Genomic DNA, 19,392 nt, shown 5'->3' on the forward strand with positions numbered 1-19,392 from the left:
TCTAAATGAAGAAAATGCTGGTCCTAGCGATGCTAGCAAGAAAGTCACCTTAGTCACTTCATTAAGAGCTTCAGGAGTGAGAGCAATTCTTTGCACAATCTCTGAAAAACTCTTAACATGCTCTGTGAACTGCTCTCTGGAGTTCATCTTTAACTTGAGCAATTTATCTAGCAAATGCCTGTAGGAGTTCTGTGTAGATGCTCCATAAATCCGCTCAATGTCCTTTAAAATCTGGGATGCATCATCCTCAATGTTTATTAAGGATAGATGCTCATCGCGAAGTGCACTTAAAATTATGTGCTTGGCTTCGCTATTCTTCCTTTCCCAGGCTTCAATTTTGGCTAAATCTTCTTCTTTATCTCCTGTAGGCTTTTCATCTTTTATAGCCTGCAGAACGTTCCTTGCACTCAGATATACCATTAAGCGTTGCTTCCAGTGCACAAAATTATGGTCGTTCAGCAGCATATAGTTTGGCCTTGCTTCACTAACAAAAGCTACACTAGCCATCTTAAAATTCAAAAAGTTGAAAAAAATTTCAAAAATCCAAAAATTTGTCAAAAATTCCAAAAACAAAAACTCAAAAATGCTCAAAAATACAAAAACCTCAAATAAATCTTCACTGCCTCTGAGTACTGTAAACTCTGAGGGAGGGGAGGGGGGTTAATCCCTTTTCAGCACAAAGAACAAAGACAAAGAAACATGTGCTCACCAGGAAGTACTTTAAAAAAAAAATCCAACTCAACTCAAAAACACAATCCAATGCAATCCTTCAAAAATACACAAAAATATGCAATACTGGGGCCAATAACCCTTTGTGGGAATGTTTAGGAGTGTGGATGAGTATATATTATTTATATATCTCAATCCCAGCTTGTGTGAGCAAGCTCCAAACTTAGCAGAGTTTACATTCCCTTTTAAAACACAGCAAAAAACGTTTGCATAGGCTTGCTTAAGCCAGCTATATTCCTGGTATATTTCCCCTTGTTCCCTCTTAAAAGCAAAAAGACACAATACAGTACTGATTATTAGATATAATAGAGTTTACTCACGGACATCCAAGAGTCACAGTACAGGCTACAAGGAGGCAGACAAACTTAGATAAATGTATTTACATGTGGTGAAGCTGATTCCATGAGGAAAGAAGCTTCACTTCTGCTTCTCTCAGCTGCAGGCTGAGAGAGCATCCTGCTTCTTCAAGAGATGAGGCAAAATGGAGAGTCTTCTTTGGGATCTTCCTCCCAGGTAAGACCACACCTACTTCTGGTTCCTGTAACTCAGTCCAGGTAAACAGGAAGTTAAGCCTGGAGGACTGAGTTACCTTCATGTCCTCTCTAGGAGTGTTGTGTTTGGCTGCTCTGTGTTTACAGAAAATGATTCTAAAGGAAATAAAGAGTTTGCACTGTATTGCTGCACAAGCCTAGGGGTGCCTATTATGGTGGAAATCTAAATACAAACATAAATGTTGTACAGTACAGTCCCATAGACTCCAACAGTTCTCAAGAGGAAATGGGGGCATCTGTCCCACACAACATCCCACTGCTGCTGCTTGCCCACTTGCTTGCCCACTCGCCCCCCATCCCCACCACTTGCCCGTGTGCCTGTCCACCCTCCTTGTGCATCTATAGCGTGGGGCAGCAGGTGACTGGGGGCAGCAGCAGTAGCTGGTCTGTAAAGGTGCACAACCCATGACATCCCGGGATAAAATGAGAAGGCTTCTACAATTCCGGGATGCCCCAGTAAAAACAGGACAGTAGCACTCTATGCAGTCCGATTCATATTTACCCAGAAGTAAATTCCCACACCTAAATATGCTTAGTTCAAGTTTGCTGCTATTGTAGAACATAGTGGGACAGGTTTCCTTTGGGAAGATTTTTTTAGTAGGGTATATATCACTGGAGCATGTAGGCCATGCTACAGATGGAATGTTTCTTGCAATGTACTGTTCCTTTAACACAGGGGTGGGGAAACCTGTGGCCACCATACATTGCTGGATTACAACTCCAGTCATCCCTGCCATTATTGGCTGAGGCTGCTGGAAGTTGTAGTCCGCCAAGTGGAAGGCCATAAGTTACTCACCCTGTTTTTAAAACTACTCCTATTTGGGGGCTATAGCCTGTTCAGAGGCAGTTTTAGAGTAGTGTGACCAGTTCAGCTGCACAGGGTGCCACACTGCAGGGGGTGCCACAACAATGCTGTAGAATGGATTGGGAGAAAGAAAGAAGATTCCACCTAAACATTAAGAAGAACTTCCTCACAGTAAGAGCTGTTGGACAGTGGAATTTGCTACCAAGGAGTGTGGTGGAGTCTCCTTCTTTGGAGGTCTTTAAGCAGAGGCTTGACAGCCATCTGTCAGGAATGCTTTGATGGTGTTTCCTGCTTGGCAGGGGGTTGGACTGGATGGCCCTTGTGGTCTCTTCCAACTCTATGATTCTAGGTTGGGGGCCCCAAATTTTAGCATCACACAGGGTGCCGCTGAGATTTAAGACCCCAAAGTCCACCAGTCCTGTTCAGTACTTGTTTTGGTACAGAAGTGTAACAGAGCAGCTCGTTTGCTGCCAATTCCACAGTGGGTGACTTCTCAACTCCACAAAACTACATATGCCATTCCTCCATCTTTCTACCCACATCCAAGCCTACAGCTGTGCTGATATGTTTTGACTTAATTATTTAACTTAATGATAAAGTATAAAATGTTATCTATCACACACGAAGTCCACATGCTACAACTTTGTCTGTGAAGTTGCGTAATAGTTGAGACCATTGATCCATTTAGCACCTTGCCAGCTACTGCGACAAGCTATAGCACTGTATGACTAGGGTGTGTGTGGGGGGGGGGGGTACCATCCTGATTGCCCTGGGCAGTAGGAGGGTGACAGGGCATGGGGGAGAGTTAACCCTTTCCCCAATTCCAACCTCCCTATAAATGATTCCAATAGGACAAATAGGCTAACAGCTTATCTATGGCTCCAACAAGATGAGGCACAGAGTCTTATTCATGGAAGTGCCATGTATGAAACAGCTCAGATTCACCTGATATTTGACCACAGTATGAACAAGGGACTTGTTAGAAACCATGTGACTGCAGCTATTGTAACTTATATGCTCATAGTATTCAAGCCTTGTAGTTTGGTACTCTGACTAAAACATATAAGAGTATCACATATCACCACCATAGCTGCCAAGTCTCCCTTTTTTGCGGGAAACTCCCTTATTCCAAGCCGTTTCCCGCTGCTATCCCTTGTTGTTGATATCCCTTAAATTTCCCTTATTTCCGGGAAGGAGAGTTGGAGTCCGGGGACTCCTTGGGTCCCTGCATTTCTCAGCCCTGCCTGCCTGCCTACCTCACAGGACTGTTGTGTGGGTTTAAATGAGGACTAGGACCAGGGAGCTCCTTGGAGAAAAAGGTGGAATATAAATACCTAATAACAAACAGACAGACAGACAGATTATATATAAAGAAGATAAAATAGACAAATGTTCCTCGGCAACAGGTGCTCAGATTAAGCATTGCTGTCCCTAACTGGAGGCAGAGCAGAGCCAACCTGGCCAGAAGCCACCAGTGGTCCTCTCCTCCTGCATGAATTTGCCTAATCCTTTTCTAAAGCCATCCAAGTTGGTGGCCGTCACTGCTCCCTGTGGCAGGGAGTTCCAGAGGTTAACCGTGTGCTGCGTGAATAAGTGCTTTCTTTTCTCTGCCCTGATTTCTCTTTCCTGGGAGCTCTTTCCTGGTGTAAATTAATTTGTAGCCTGGGGGGATTAACGCTAATATGCCTAGGAACCTCACCAAAATGCTGGAGAGGATGCACCTCCACAGGCACATATTTCCACCTGTGGTGGGAGTGCCCCAAAATCCAACCATTATGGACAACAACCATACAATAAATATGTAAAATAACCAAGCAAATGCTAGAAACCACCCCAGAACTGGTCTTACTAAATATCTTCCAAGACAATAATGCCCACTTACAACACAAAGAACTCATAACCCATTTACTTTCAACAGCCAGAAACATCATAACCAGATACTGGAAAGACTGTCAGGAGTAAACATGGAGCAATGGTAGCAAGTAGTATGGGAAACAGCCCTACTAGAAAAACTATGGTAACCAGTAACCTGAAATTGACACGGGGACAAACAGAAGAAGACACCTTCTCCCCGGTATGGTTCCCCTTCATCACACACACACAGCCCAACAAGAATATGACATACAAATTAATATGGCTAACCTGATCAAAAACACTCACCCACCCCACTCAGACAGAAAACCAATGACCACCACAGCCAACCACAAATGAACAATCACACCCTATGCCAATCCCGACCTCTCTCACCGCCAAAGAAGCACAAGCGAACAACAGAGAACCTACGCAAACTGACATAAAACCCTACATATATTAAGTAAAATAGAAACATCGTCACCCCACCTCACCCATCCCCCATCCCACCCACCTCTTGTCTCAACAACCAAAACTGATTTGTAAAAATATAACATGGAAAAAATACAAGAGAGACATTGCACACACTTTTGTAAATCAATAAAATTTTCAATAAAAAAATTGTTGATGTGTGTTGATACAATTGCTATAGTTTTCACAACCAACAAATACTTTCCAAATAATATTGGTTCTATGTAATTTAATATTGAGTATGTTCTAAGACCAGGCCTTTAAACCCTGATGAATCTTCTCCGCCTGCCCCCAAATCTCTTCAAAGCCTTTTCCCACACTGAAATGGTGCCCCACTTATACCTCCAGACTTTATGTATCAAGATGATTAGAAAGAGAGAAGGTAAAAGCTACCCGTCATCTCATCAGGCAGCATTTTATTGTTTTACTGTTATTTTAAAATTTTTGAATTTTAATATTGTAGTGTAATGATGCATTGTAACCTACCTTGGGAGGATAGGAACCCTAAACAGTGGGCTTAAAATGTGTTAAATAAATCAAGCATAAAATATATGGAGCACAAAAAGTCATGTTCTGATCCCTCGTCATGCAACCTATGCCATTATTTCATTCTGAATTTCAACACATATAGATTTGACATGTGAGTAGACTTTATGGAACAAAAACAACGTAACTTCAGCATGCTAATGCATTTGAAAATGGATTATTAATAAGGGAAAACACTTACAGTCTGAAGGAACTCCATTCTGGTGGATATAAACTCTCTTTTGCCATGGATCGAGATACCAGAGATTTTAAAAGGGGAGAACTACATTTTCTTTGAAAAAAATGCTGCCTATATATTCCATACTATGACATCATGGTTACTATGATATCAAGGCATAGCAACAAGCATGAGGGTTGCCTGATGATGCCTTATTCTATAACATGATGACATGTTACCTTGAAACTCTTCCCAAAAAGAATTCAGAAAATATGATCAACATCTATACTATCATACGGCATAACTGCACTACAAACTTATAAGTTACATAATGTCATTCCCCCTCCCCTGAGAACCCTGGGAAATGCAGTTCTGAAAGGCGAGCTAAGAATTCATAGCAGAGAACTCTCAGCTCTCTTACCTGACTACAATTCTGAGAATTCCTTGTGGAAAACTGTGACAGTTAAACTGGTATATGACCAATCTAAGTTAGTAATTGTAGCTATTCCATTAGTGCAGGCATGTCCAAAGTCCATTTCGGGGGCCTAATCTTGCCCACCGGTTGGTTGAATCTGGCCCCTGTGGCAGTTCATTTCCTGAGGTAAAATCCTAAAAAAAACCCAACAACTTCAACCCTAAAAAAAGGTAAACAACCTTGGTTGGCCCTTTGGTCAGCCCTCACGGCCCTTCACTTCATCAAATCTGGCCCTCTTTGAAAAAAGTTTGGACACCAGTGCATTAGTGTTTCATATTTTATAGAACCATTCAAAGACATGGGATGAATCTATTCACACAGCCATTTAAAGGTAAGGTTACCCAATTATTTTCTGATAGGACAAACAAACCTTTTTTTATTAAAGAGATTTATAGCCTAGTGCAATATAGCTGGTGTGTAGAATTAGCTGAATTAATCTAAGATTAAAATATTTCTGAGGAATCATCAGATGTGACTAGAAAAGTGTTGGTGACTATATCCCACTGGCCTTCCTCAACCATACTTCTGAATATTGGAACTGAAACTGACTACCCCGAATGCAAACTGTGGAGATGTTTTTGGTTAGTTTGTCTTCTACAAAATTTCTAAGAAATAATTGATTTCACTAAAACTAGATAAATTTGTGGAAACAGAGAAGGAAATGGTATCTATATCTTTAGATTATCACCAAATTCCACTTTTAGCAAGATTTGAGGTGACTCTTGAGGTTCCTGCTAGGGCAGCCTTCCTGGTGCTCTTCAAATGTTTTAGGTCAGTGTTCAACTGCCCCCCCCCAGGATATTCCAAGGGGGCCACAGGTGAACACTGTGTAAATGGGGGGCCATGGCATGAGACTAGGGGGCCACAGAGGGAAGTGAGAAGTGAAGAAACAGAGAAATGACTGAGAAAATAAAACAGAAAAGAAATGAAGAATGTTCCCATGTTGCCACCCTCTGGACCTTTCATGGAGAAGGCACACAAAGAAGACCCTCAGATGATCATCACAGGGACTGGGTCTGTTCATATGGGGAGAGGTGATCCTTGACCCTGCTATGCAGGCTGAGCAGTAGAGTTTCAACATGGTGTGTGTGTGTGTGTGTGTGTTTGTGTGTGTTGGAGGAACAGTTGTGTCATACTCACCAATAGTGTAATAGGCACCTGTTGGATAGTGCCCTTGATACTCACACAATCTCATTCGAGTAGTCCAAATCACAAGCTCAGGTAAGGGCAGTGTTTCCAAAAGAGCAATATTCTATAACTTGAATGCTAGGAGAATGTGGTTTCTCCAGACCAGAAGCATGCTCTTGAAGAAAGGTTTTGGGGGTATTTATTTGTGAAGTGCCTATAATGGGTAGGAGCTGTACAGGGGTGCCAGCATGAATAAAATATTAGGGGGGTCCAGGTAAGCCCCTCCTCACATAATTGATAACTTGACACGGTGCACGAACACCATTAGAATGGCAATGCCAATCAACTTTGGGGGCCCTTTGCTGCTGTACAAAAATTATGAAGAACATGAACCCTGCTCACAGCTTCCAATCTAAAGCAAAAGATATGACAACTTAAGGCAGTGGTTCTCAAAACCTAATTTTTTTAAGGATCACTTGAAAATTGCTGGGGGTCCCTGACAAACCACTTTTTTGTTCAAGAAATAAAAGCATGTATATAACATATATTTTAATAACTCCCCCCCTCAGAGCTGGCATCATTGTTAAAACCCCCAGTGCACTATAAAATCTCAAGCCTGACACCAAGCCACTAAGAATGGCTCCTCTAACTGGTCAATTTGTAGGGGAAGATTGGTCGACTAATAATACACCCCTGATCAAAATGACCTCAATTTCTGTCATGGGGGGGGGGGGCGGATCAAGCACAGGGACAAGCAGAGATATTCTCAAGTGTTCTGCAACCTTTCCACCTTTCCAACCTATCCATCTGTAATGGATCAGCAGTGGTCCACAGACCAGTGTGAGAACCTCTATAAAGGAAAAAAAAGTAGCAAAGGTGCAAAAACAAACAAACAAGCGAACAAAATCCCTTCTAAATCCTGTGGGGAAAATAAGCAAAAACTATATATTTGTTGTTCTGTAGATCATACTGCAAGGACCTAAGAGTGAGTTTTTACCTGCATATTAATTGTTAAATGATTTCAGCAGCAAATGTTATTTCCTTGCATGTGTGAGGCAGGCACAGATCAAATACTGCCAATAGAGCTTTCATGGCAAGATGAGCATGTCAACATCTTGAACACAATCTGTTTTGCTTGAGGCCATAATAGGGTTTACTGCAAATCATCAAGTGATGAGTACACAGTTATGACTCAGCATTTGCTCTTTATCCATTTGGAGCTGGAGGAGAGAAGCTGGAGGGGATTAGGGAAGGATGCTTTGCCTTCAACAGTTATCCCCAAGCATACCCTGTAAAAATCTGGCAATAGAGGAGACCCAGACCAGAGAGAGGGGCTACCTCCTTTTTTCCAGCTTGTTGCTACCCGCTTTTGTAAATCCAGCTTGCTAAAAGAAAAAACGCTCTTGCCTAATTAACATAGTCCAAATACCTATCTCCAGCTGCTTTCGATTGTTGCTAGGAACTGTAGGAGTGCATGTACATTCCACAGTGACGTACTGGAAAGACTCTCAGCGTGCTGAGAAGGAATGAAGTACAGATTATCTAGAATACTTGAGTCTTAGGAATTTGGTGCACAGCATATCAGAAAGCTGTTTTCCTTGATAGGCAGCAACCGAAATGTCTTCAGAATTGATGAGCATCCACTAAAAAATCCACTCAATTTTTATGGAGTCTAGTGCAAGCTTTAGATACAACAGCTGAAACTCTCACTATGAGGTTATTCTTAGCAACAAAGAAATCTCAGAGACAGATTCATAAACCTGGTATTTGTCTTGAGCCATTTTTCCCTCGGTTACTAGGATGTATCATAGAATGAGGTGGGGCATGTTTGTTAATTTATATATTTTTATCATTTTTGATTGGGGGTGGGGATCAAGGCTCCACTGCTGGAAAACATAACCATACTAAACATATACACTCTTGGAGAAGAGAGAGAGAGAGAGAGAGAGAACAGGAGGAGACAAAGAGAAAGAGAAAGGGGTGGCAGTAAAAGAGAGAATTAATGATATTACATAAACAATTGTGATAATATTCATATTTGTGTCAGGGGCTGCTGTTATAAGGAATAAACGTGAGGATTTAAAAATATTGCTTTCATAGCCCATCTTGTATTGGAACAATCACATACATATATTTTCATAGCTATGTCAAATTTTCTGAAACATAATGAAGACAAAGATGCTTTAATGCTTATAGTAATAGAAAAGTTCTTGCTGTCTGTAATTCCCAAAGAGGTGAACTGCCACATGTATATTTTAAAGTAGTTCCATGGAAGGTTAATTAAATTTTTGTTTGTTTTGGTTTGAAGTAGAAATACTTAATAGTGACTTTAAAGTACTCGCTAAGATGTATAAAACGCTGTTGGAATGGAACTTGAAAGATGAAGAAGTAAAGTCGGTGATGATTCATTGGGCAAAGGACATTGGACATAATATTATGCTAGAAGACTGGGAAAAACTGTGGAGGGAAGGAATGAAGTTTACAGCAAGCACATCAATAAAAGAGAATTTGTTAAAAATGATGTATAGATGGCATATTACCCCAGTTAAACTAGCAAAGATGTATAAGACAGATAATAAGTGTTGGAAATGCAAAGAAAATGTTGGTACCTTTTATCATGTTTGGTGGGAATGTAAAAAGGTGAGAATGTATTGTGCTAAGATATATCTTGAATTAAGAAAAATGTTGAAATATAGTTTTGTTAAGAAACCTGAAGCATTTTTGCTAGGTATGGTAGGTACAGACATTGAAAAGAAGGATACTAGACTTTTCCAATACGCTGTGGCTGCAGCTAGAATCCTTCTAGCACAAAAATGGAAACAAGAGGAATTACCAACGGTAGAAGAATGGACAGTGAAACTGACTGAATACGCAGAAATGGACAAATTGACAGGAAGAATTCGGGAGCAGCGGGACCAGATGTTCATCAAAGACTGGTTAAAGTTTACGAACTATTTAAAAGACAATTTACAATTGAATACGTTAATAGGATTTCAAGAAGCTTTGTAGCTAATTTGTAGAGTTATCATTGTAAGTAGGATAGAAGTAAAAAATCTTTTTTTTGTTTGATAGTGGTAAGCAATGGTTGATTTAAGAAGTATAATGTTAAGATATAAATTAGAAAGCCATGTGAAGGGGTTGAGGGAAGTCATGGCTTGTTAGCCAAAGATGAATGTAAGAAATTTTTGTTTGAATGTGGTATTAATTGTAGTTTAATATTAAAAAATTAAAAAAATATATCTAAAAAAAATAAAAAAAATAAAAAAATTGTTTGTTTTGCTTTTTGCTTTTTTTAAATGAAAACATTTGAGCAGCTTGCAGCTTTGTAGCCTGTTCTTACTTTATGGGTCAAAATATCAAGAAATTGATGGCAAATCTGAAACTGGGCACTTTTCAAATATTGTGCACTTGAAAACAGTGGATTCATCTTTTCATGTGTATTCTGAGCTGTTTGACAGTGGAAAGAACTCCCTCGGGAGGAGGTGGCCTCTCCTTCCTTGGAGGTCTTAAGCAGAGGCTGGATGGCCATCGGTCAGGGATGGTCTAGTTGAGATTCCTGCATTGCCACAGGGGGTTGGCTAGATGACCCTCAGGGGTCCCTTCCAACTCTACAATTCTCTGATGCATGTTTGTGCAGATTTATAGGTACAAGTTGAATGCAAGGGGTGCACAGGATTGCAGTCAATCTTATGCACCGTCGGCTCAGAAATAAGTCCCACTGATCATGCTGAGACTTGCAGGCGAGTAGACTGCTGCTGTGCAGTCCTGCTTTTTAAATAAATGTTTTGCTTTTCAGATAATACAGAGCATGGTGAAATCGCAATAAATAAAACCTCCCCTTCAATAATTTTGAGCACTACTACAGGTTCCACATAATATCTGTACTGCATTGCAATAAAGCCTATTGCAATAAAGCATGTGCCTTTGCTATACTCTTTGCACCTGCTAAAAGCATTCTTGTTTAGGGAAGCATACCCAGATGCTTAGGAAGTTGAAGTAATGTTATTTTTTAAAATAATTTTATTCATTTTATAAGAAACAAATAAAACAATACCATTAAAACACTACAAACAATACAGCAATACAGCAATACAACTACACAACAAAAACAAACACAACATATATTTTTTCTTAATTTCATGTAACTTCTCTATCATCTTAGAGTGACTTCCCTCAAACTCTTCCTTCTGAATTTCATTATTTTACACCTTTGGCAGTTTATTCTACATTAACCTTAAGCAATTTTAAATAAACCATTATCACTTATTCTTTTACTGAATTCTACATTTGTATCTCTCAACTCCTACACCCTATTTTAACACTTACAACCTATAGTTACTTTTCTAAGGGAATACTTTAATATATATTGCAAAATTTCTTCAAATAATCTTTAAATTTCTTCCAATTGTCTTCCACCGTCTCTTCCTTCAGGTCACGTATCCTCCTAGTCATTTCAGCGAGTTCCATAAAGTCAGAAGTTGAAGTCATTTTAATCTGTTTTAATATTTTAGCTTTTGTATGTTTTAAAGTAGGGTTGTTGATTTTTCTTGATTATACTGCTGTGGTTTTTTTTGGTTTTTTGTTTTGGTAAACCACTTTGTAGGTTGCGTTTTAAAATAAATTTTATTAAATAAATAAACACAAGCCAAAACACAATCCATCCTGTAGATTTAAGTATCTGTTCACAGTCACCTACTTGTTATCAGAGGCCCAGAATCCACATTCCTTTGTAAGAAAATATGAAATAACGTAAAACCATTTTTGCAGGGGGGGTTCAATGTAGGGGGGTGACAAGAAATTTTCCGCACCAGGTACCACCTGACTTTGCTATGCCACCGGGTCAGAGTGGTTTTTCTCAGAGTGGGAGACTGAGGAAGGGGAAGCTCTCCCAGGTGGGAAGTGGGAGGATTCAACTCCCTGAATGTGTGAAGATTAAGATAATTTTAATTTTGTGTTTTATGAGGATCACATGAGGATTATTATTAATGTATTTTACTTCCTTTTTTCTTTAGTATTTTTCTGTTTGATATATTGTTTTTTATTATTCATTTTAGTTTAGTTTGAATTTTATGGCATATTAGGATAAAATCCAATAATAAAATTGTGTTTTTCTTAAAAAAAAGAGAAAGTATAACAACCATTAAATGTTTAACTAGTGAAGCCTTCCCAAGGAAGAGGGAAAGAAAGAGAAGAAATGAGAAGACACGAAAATACATTTAGAAAGAGAGAAAGTGAATTAATTTGCATCACTGAACTTAACTGGCATGAACGGTGTTAAACTGATAAACATTTGGGTTAATTAAGCAGTAACTTTAATCCATATTTTATTCCTATAATTTTATCTGTACTCCTTATTTTTTGTAACAACAATTCTAATGTTATTATAAACAAAAAAGGGGACAATGGGCAACCCTGCCTTGTGCCCTTAGTAATGTAAAGGTTATCTGTTAAATCATTATTCACTATTAGTTTTGCATTTTGATCCTTATAAATCGCATTGATACTATTCAAAAAAAATTGACCTAAACCAAATATTTCTAAATTTGTTTTCATAAAAACGCATGGCAGGTTATCAAACGCTTTTTCAGCGTCAATGAAAATTAAAGCAGCCTGTGTGTTAATTTTAATTTCTAAATATTCAATTATATTCAGCATATTCCTCATATTATTTTTCAAATGGCATCCTGGCAAGAATCCAGTTTGGTCAGTATGTATTTGTGAAGCCATGATCTTTTTCAGTCTTTGGGCCAGAATACTTGTGAACAATTTGTAGTCATTGTTTAAAAGGGATATCGGTCTATATTTTTTAGCACTTGTAAGGTCTGACCCCTGCTTTGGAATTAACATAATGTGTGCTTCAGCCCATGTTTTGGAGGGTCTGTCCTTTTTCCATTACATTATTCATTACCTCTTTTAATGGGCAAACTAGTTGTTGGCTTAATTTCTTATAATATTTTATTGAAATGACGTCAGGCCCTGGGGCTTTCCCATTTCCCCCTTGTTTAATTACTCCTAGAACAATTTCTGTGATTGGGCTTTCCAATTGATTTATTTCTTCTTGTGCTATTCTTTTTAATTTATTTTCCTCTAGGTACTTCCTTATCTTTTCTTTATCTTCTTTGGGTGCTTTATATAGTTGTTTATAAAATTTATAAAAAGTCTTTTTGATCTCTTTAGGTGAAGGCTTTTGCTGATGATATTGCTTTAACAATTCAAGAACCGCTAACATCATTAGGGGAGACATTGAAACATGAGTCTGACCAAACTGCAGGAGGCAGTGGAAGACAGGAGTGCCTGGCGTGCTCTGGTCCATGGGGTCACGAAGAGTCGGACACGACTAAACAACAACAACAAACCTTTGATTAAAAGTAGTTGATGTGACCTTCTGGAATAATGAAAGCACCAGGCAATAGAATCCATGAATAAAATCTTTGAACTATCTTTGTACTAAGCCGCTTCTGGTGAACCAGAGCAGCACACGGAAATGCCATTTACCTTCCCGCCGAAGTGGTACCTATTGATCTACTTGCACTTTGATGTGCTTTCGAACTGCTAGGTGGGCAGGAGCAGGGACCGAGCAACGGGAGCTCACCCCGTCACGGGGATTCAAACCGCTGACCTGATCGGCAAGCCCTAGGCTCTGTGGTTTAACCCACAGTGCCACCTGCGTCCCACCACAGCAATAGGTAGAACAAGGCAAATAATATGGTAATACAATTTGGTAACTGTAGGCTTATGATTTTCACTGCATGTAATGGCTCAAGAAGATTGACTGCAGTGCAGTTTCTAGAAGTTCTGCAATTCAAGTCTTCCTGAGGATTTCTAACCCCCTCCCCCAATCCTTCACTGAGAAAAGAATTTATTCTACCAGAAAGTAAATGCAGAATAATATTGATGGGGAAAGATCACAAGTGGTAACAAGGCTCATTAACACTGTAACATCTGAGTGAACAATTGCAGTCTGCTGCAAAATCTCTGAGGCTTCTTTGTGCTTGTTATGATGAAGAGCTCTGGGGCTAAGATATCTTTTTTCCTTTCCATGCCACTCATAGTTGCCAAATTTCAACCACAACCCACTGCTCCCATTACCTGTAACTGTCCCATTTACAATGTAAAATTTATTGCTCTTTGGCCTTCATGTAATTCGTGCACTTTACTGCTGCATTAAGTATTTCTACTTTTTGTTTTACTTACTATCAACAGTATTTATTGCTTGACTTTGTAACTACCCTGTTGATACTTTTGAACAGCAGCGTGGCCAGCCAGCTGCTCGGGTGCCGGGGTACACTGCGTGGAGCCTCTCCACCGCCTCCCCCTCTGCTGTAGGGCGGCTGAGGGAGAGGCGGTGGGCAAGTCCCACACGGCCATTTCAGACAGCGCGGAACCTGCAGGCGCTCAAGCCACCACGTCACTCCCAGGAGCAGGGCCAGCACATCCATTAAGGCGAACTAGACAATTGCCTATGGCACCAAAATGGAGGGGGCACTGGCCAGGCTTGGGCAGGGGGGCGGGGCGGGCTAGCAGCAGCTTCTCCGCTGTAGCATAGAGGTGCTGCTTGCCCCCTACACCACCCCCCGGCTCCCGCTAAAGCAGGGGGCGGGGGGCGCCAGAAGGTGGTCTGCCTAGGACGCAAGAAACCCTAGCACTGGTCCTGCCCAGGAGAGATGCGTGGCTCGGGCACGCTGCAGGCCCCGCAGTAAGTGCCGCCCCCCTCAGTGTGGCACCCAGTGCCAGCCGCGTTTCATTACGTTTGTTGACTGAACTAAAAAGTTTTGTGAGCCCTTAAAAAAAACCCTCACATTTTTGTCATTTTTTCACACACACCCCTCAGTGATGACACCCAGGGCGGCCTGCACCCCCTTCCTCCGCCACTGCTATTGAACTTCTTTTCTTTCCCCTGAACAAAATGTTTTCTTAACCTAGCAAAGCTGTTCTTCTTCCTGTCAGTCTAGAGCAACAGATAAATACTGTATTTTTCCGTGTATTGGATGAGGTTTTTTGACACAAAAATCATGTCAAAAAACTGGGGTCGTCCAATACACAGATAGTGGCATGGGGGGGGGGGAGATGCCGCTGCACGCGGAGAGCGATCTGGGGGCGCTGGCTGGTGGTGCACAGCTTCCTCCGATGCTGCTGCACGTGGAAAGCACTCCCAAAATAGGGGGGGGGGAGTCTTATATATGGGGGCATCTAATAGACGGGAAAGTACAGTAAATACAAAACATTGGCTGTTCCATCCTCCCTTTTAAATAACCTGACAAACTCTTGCCCAGAGAGTTTTCATGGTTTCTTTTGAAATATTTGTATGGGATCCACAAGACATTTTCTGCTTTTCTAATTGAAATTTGCCGTTTTATTTTAGCAGTGGGTTAAACTTTTTGCTCACTATTGGAAATATAGACAAAGTGTAAGGTTTACCTATTGCTGAAGCTGGCCAGTTTTATATATTTATTTAGGCAATTTCTATATTGCTTAATGTATAAAAACATCTCTAAGCTGTGTGCAGAGAACTAAAATAGCAGCAGCAGCCGCCAACCTACACAACAAATGTTACAAAAATACACAAATATGCATTAATATAAATTTCCAGTAAATATAGACTAATATCAGCTCCTTCTTCTAATATACCTCCTCCATCTCACCCAGGACTCTGCACATCCTACCGTGGCTTTTACTCAGGACCCAAATAAACTCACAGCTCACCCACAAAAACTCACAACAAAGACAAATCCTGGAAAACTGTTTGAGCACATTTTCCTGGGCTATGATCACACTGAGACTCTGGGTTTAAGAAACTAGGAAGCTGCTATTTATTACTGGAAGCAAATGTTGCTAGGAAGCATCCCTAGGTCTGTCCGGCTTGGTCTTGCATCTCAAAAGTGGTATGTCTGCTCTCAAGAGGGAAGGAAGGGAAGCAGGAAGTAAGTTCTGCAACCCTAAGAGTATCCATCTAACAGTAAAGGAAGATCAGCACAGGTCAGCACAAGAACCGTCTAAGAAGTTAGGAGGGTCCTCTGTCTTCCCTTTCTCATGCACATATATCAGCCTGCAGGGCAAGTAGGCTATAGTTGTACCCCAATACTTCCAACAGAAAGTACTGACATCACCCTCATCTCTCACTATAGGCTTGTTTTTATGGGCAGGCATGAAAGTAGATGGAGCTTCTTGGGCCACACACAGCTGTGTCCTATTCAGCTCTCAGGATCACTCCACATGCCCCGGTCCAGGATATAGAAGGCTTGATTTCCATATGCAACCTTTCTGTCTGACCCCAGAGCAAGAAGGGTCTGCAGTTTTGTCTCCTCACTTACCAGCGTGAACTGAAAGATAATTGTGGGAGAAAGGATTATTATTTGAGGGTTCAACTGATTTCTGTTGGGGGAAACGTAGAAATGATATGCAGCCTAAAAGGTCGATCCAATGATCCATGATATTCGCCAGAGTCAAGGCATGAGGGAGGTACAGTGGTGCCTCGCAACACGACATTAATTCGTTCCACAAGTCTTTTCGTCTTGTGGAAATTTCGTCTTGCGAAGCAAGGTTTCCCATAGGAATGCATTGAAATTTAATTAATGCGTTCCTATGGGGGGGGGAACCAGTCAGGGCCTGTTGCCGGCAGCAGCAGGGGGGGATTGGGCCTGGCTGGGCCCAGCTGGAGCATCCTGCCGCCTGCACGGAGCCAGCGGGGAGAGTGGTGAGTGAGCAGCGGCGGCGGGAGAAAGCTGGGTGTGGAGAGCGGCGCCTCCTGCCGCCTGCGGGGAGAGCGGTGAGTGAGCAGCGAGCGGGGAGGGCAAGGGGGAGGAAGCCGGGTGTCGGAGCGCGATCGGGGAGAGGGGGGAGGGCAAGACAGGAGGAAGCCAGGCGTGGGGAGTGCGAGCGGGGAGAGCGGTTAGTGAGCGGCGAGCAGGGAGGGCAAGCGGCGAGGGCAAGTGGGGAGGGTTCTTCTTACAGTGGTACCGCGCAAGACGAATGCCTCGTCTTGCGAAGCTCGGCCATTGAGAAATTCGTCTTGCGGGTCAACTAAAAAATTGCAAAACCCTTTCGTCTTGCGAGTTTTTCGTTGTGCGAGGCATTCGTCTTGCGGGGTACCACTGTATTACTCACTTCTGAGATCACTCCAAGTAGAAAATGGCCTGTTAGGATTACTGGTGATCTGGTGGTGAGTTTCTCTCAGGGGCACCGGGCAAAAACTGTCCTTCCAACTATGGCTTCCATGAGGAAGTTATAAAGGGTGGCACTGCGGTCTAAACCACTGAGCCTCTTGGGCTTGCTTATCAGAAGGTTGGCGGTTTGAATCTGCGCAACGGAGTGAGCTCCCGTCACTCTGTCCCAGCTCCTGCCAACCTAGCAGTTTGAAAGCACGCTAGTGCATATAGATAAATAGGTAGATAAATGGCAGGAAGGTAAATAGCGTTTCTGTGCGCTGCTCTGGTTTCCGCCACGGTGTTCCGTTGCGCCAGAAGTGGTTTAGTCATGCTGGTCACATGACCTGGAAAGCTGTCTGTGGACAAACGCCGGCTCCCTCGGCCTGAAGCAAGATGAGCGCCACAACCCCATAGTCGCCTTTGACTGGGGTCCAGGGGTCCTTTATCTTTACCTCCATTAGGTGCTGTGGTAGAAAGCTGATTACTACTCAGCAGGTATGATCTCAACAGCTCACACAAAAGGTGACTTTTCAGACAACAGCACTTCAAGCTCAGGAAGAAAAGCAGTTCCTCTGCACAAATCTCCTCAGTGTGTCTAATGAAAAGCTTTTGGCTGTCTTGCGCAGTCCTCTCAAAGGAAAACTGTCTCCTTAGAAGAAGCCAATCTCCTCTTGCCATGCAACCACTCACAGAATCTCAATAAAATCTTGCTCTCACCCCCACCCCTTCTCTCCTATCCCCAACCAGCAATAAAAGCATTCTTGGGCCTGTCAATTCTTGACGGTGTACACACAGGCCCAAACAGGGGGGGGGGGGTGGTCATATGGGCCACTTGGCCCGGGCCTCCGATTCCAAAGGGGGCCCTGGTCAGCATATTCAAAATCACTCACTATTATTTAAATGTAAATAATTAAAATAATCCTTTTCCCTATGTATTTTTTAAAAAGTACTATTGTATATCTATATTTTCAATTTTGTCTTTATATGCAGATACGGTTCAAGCCTTGAAATCCCCAGGGTAAAAAAAAGGGGGGGCACATTATCTACCTGGCCCGGGCCTCTGCCTGACTCTGCAATGGCCTGCATACACATGTTTTACAGCAAAGGAAATGGAGATCTCTCATACTTTGTGAGAAGGCAACAACAGCATCACATACATTCATTTTTTTATCCATATTTTCATGTGCAGAACAAATGCCCAATAATAACTCTCCAAAGAGCCTCGAACTGTGTTTGATCTTGCAATGTTTCCTGCCTCTAAACTCATAAATAACCATTCTACTACCTTCAAAAGTCAATAACAGCTTTTCTTCTTTTTAAGCACACATTGGATCTACTGCAGATATTGAGTGTTGAATAAAAGCGATTAAGAATCCCAGGAACTCTATAAATATTTAAATAAGGGCTATTTGACATTGAGTAAATATTACCTATATTATTATTTCTGGAGTCGACCATGTTTGAAGTATCCAGATCTTACCAGGGTATCTATTGACTTTGGGAATTAATAGCAATGCAATATTAAATACACATTTAATTCTGGCCAGGTTAGAGACACCCATGGATCAGCAGTGCTTCATTTGTAGCAAAAGCTCATTTGCTCACATTATGGCACCAAGAACAGGAATCCAATAGAATCCTGGGAAAGATTTGCAAAGGTCTTGTAATCCGAAGCAAGGAGCATAAATAGAAGACACAGCATAGTGACTACAGGCTGAGCTGTGAAGTGAGCTGCCTCCACTTCAGGCACATGAGTGAGGCATTCCCCTTCAGCCTCAGCCTCAGTCTATTATTATTATTAATATTTATTATTACATTTACATACCACCTTTTTCTTCCAAGAAGCTCAAATGGTTGCACATGGTTCTCCTCCTCCCCATTTAATCCTCACAACAACCCTGTGAGGTAGGTTAGGCTGAGAGATGGCGACTGGCCCAAGGTCACCCAGGGAGCTTCATGGCTGAGTAGGGATTCATATGCTGGTCTCCCAGGTCCTAGTCCAACACTCTAACCAAAAGAGACAAGACATAAGCCATAAGTAGAGTATTTGCACATGTCAGCTCCAAAAGGGTCAGTTATTTAAAGAACTTGGGGTCAGGATACACAATGGACTGCCTCCCTGGTACAGACCAAGCATTGCCAGAGGTCACAGACACATTTCAACCAGGAAAAACACTTGGTGGGTGAAGCATGGCCTGTGAGGGGAAGGCCTAGGAAGGTTTTCAAAAGCCAGGCAGATAAACCTGGAGGGCGACATTTGGCCCCCAGGCCTGATATTCCCCACCATTGTGCAATAAGGCGCTGCAGGGTAGCCCCACTCCACCCCATGATATGTATGGTGCTATAATACTATCACAAAATATTCCCAACATATCCAGTATTATTACAGAGTATTCAACTGCTACAGAAATTGACCTACAATGCAACAATATTCCATGCCAGTACTAACACTGATGCCTTGATTTTGTTTCTTATGCACTGTATTCAGTCTACAGAAGATGAGTTAACTATATCATGCCTAGGACTTATGGCAA

General features: G+C 41.7%; 1 protein-coding gene across 1 annotated transcript in view; it reads right to left on the reverse strand.

The window, feature by feature from the left end:
* Positions 1-5,599, reverse strand: part of LMNTD1 (lamin tail domain containing 1) — a 179,890-nt gene extending 174,291 nt beyond the window's left edge. Inside the window, exon 1 of the mRNA XM_033163258.1 lies at positions 5,135-5,599. Within this exon, the coding sequence (XP_033019149.1) occupies positions 5,135-5,152 (18 nt within the window). The 5' untranslated portion in view covers positions 5,153-5,599. The remainder of the gene's footprint in view (positions 1-5,134) is intronic.
* Positions 5,600-19,392: the final 13,793 nt, after the last annotated feature.

This window comes from Lacerta agilis, chromosome 10 (assembly GCF_009819535.1).
Source record: "Lacerta agilis isolate rLacAgi1 chromosome 10, rLacAgi1.pri, whole genome shotgun sequence".
Taxonomy (NCBI): domain Eukaryota; kingdom Metazoa; phylum Chordata; class Lepidosauria; order Squamata; family Lacertidae; genus Lacerta; species Lacerta agilis.